A 1,464-nucleotide genomic window follows, 5' to 3' on the forward strand; every position below is an offset into this window, starting at 1 on the left:
AAATCCATTTCAGGTTTATGAATCGGGCCAGGGTTTCCCGCCCCAAATTTTTTGGGGTGGGCCCCTATTGTTTCAGTGCTCAAATCTTATTCCTACAAAGGCTTTCCCGTAGTTGATTCTCTTCCCACTGGGGAGGATGAACGATACTTTAAGTCTTTTGGCACACTAAGAGGGCTCATTTTACGCTCTCAGCTAACCGTTTTGTTAAAACACAAGGTAATGTGTTTATTCTTATCTTAATAGATAATGATTATTTTACTGAAATATTTTTTAATGATTCTGGTCTGTTGGGTGTAATATGTGATTTTGTTATTATCATTATAAGTTGTTTTATTTGTTTCTTCTATTTTATATTACATCTTGAAGATTAAAGATTGTCTTTAAGTAATACATTTTTTGCAAAGCCCAGCTATGAATAGGCAATATTTAGAATTCAACAAATGCCTTGCACATTACAGATATTTAATGAGAATGCAGAGATCTGGCAGGATGGCAAAGTGGACATCCACTTGTTCCGGCTCTCATATCCTCGCTACTACACCCTAGACCAAGTGAACCTTGACCAGGCAGATATGAATTGCACTGTTGATCTACGACCATTTATCAATCCGTCCCCATATTCAGTCATGGCCTGCACAGCCCTGCCAAGGGTGTTCAACCTGTTCCGAGCACTGGGTTTGAGACACCTGATTGTGATCAATGACAATAATGAAGTGGTGGGCATGGTGACACGCAAGGACTTGGTCAAGTACAGGGTGTGGAAACACCGAGGGCAGATGGGCCTAGAGGAACTAGTCATATATAATAATGTTTGAGAGGTGGGGCAAGTCTACATGGTGTATTCTTGTCTGGTAAGTTTGTGAATGCTAGGTTGTGAAAGAATTTGTTGTTGGAAGGTTATTGAGGAAGACATTGCTAACGATTGCAAACATTTGCAGTAGATTGGTGTGTAAACAGCTATATTTTCTAATTATCTTTCTCTTCATTATTATTAGATTTTTTTATATCTTACTTTTTTAGATATTTAAATCCCAAGTTTTTCTATATACCCTTTTTTTTCCTGTAGTAATGACTAATAACGGTGCTTATGAATGTTTTCAATACCCTGAAGCAGTTGCTAAGCTGTAACTCTTCATTGTATCTTGATGTACATGTTTTAATATGCATTCATATTTTGAAACGGTGAACCTTTTGTAAGACCCCTGGGTTAGTGTGTTGAAAGACTGAGGAGGTTGGTCAACTATGGTATGATAAATTGAAAAAAGACTTAAAACCTGAAGTAATTAATTATTTAGCATGGTATGTTGTAGGCTTAGGTTGTGTTTATACAGATCTGAGTTTTTCTAAAATTTGGTTGTAATTTCTTTCTGAAAGGAATTAAGCCTGTATTTGTTGTGATCTTGAAGATAAATTATTTCATATCAGAGAATTGTAACGAATATTAATTGTTATGCTGTTGTTGAC

The 1,464-nt window shown here is 36.2% G+C and overlaps 1 protein-coding gene across 1 annotated transcript in view; it reads left to right on the forward strand.

The window, feature by feature from the left end:
• LOC119588933 (H(+)/Cl(-) exchange transporter 7-like) overlaps positions 1-1,458 on the forward strand; it is a 9,311-nt gene extending 7,853 nt beyond the window's left edge. Inside the window, exons 3-4 of the mRNA XM_037937547.1 lie at positions 101-216; positions 459-1,458. Of these exons, the coding sequence (XP_037793475.1) occupies positions 101-216; positions 459-815 (473 nt within the window). The 3' untranslated portion in view covers positions 816-1,458. The remainder of the gene's footprint in view (positions 1-100; positions 217-458) is intronic.
• Positions 1,459-1,464: the final 6 nt, after the last annotated feature.

The sequence above is a fragment of the Penaeus monodon genome, chromosome 24 (assembly GCF_015228065.2).
Source record: "Penaeus monodon isolate SGIC_2016 chromosome 24, NSTDA_Pmon_1, whole genome shotgun sequence".
In the NCBI taxonomy this organism is placed as follows: domain Eukaryota; kingdom Metazoa; phylum Arthropoda; class Malacostraca; order Decapoda; family Penaeidae; genus Penaeus; species Penaeus monodon.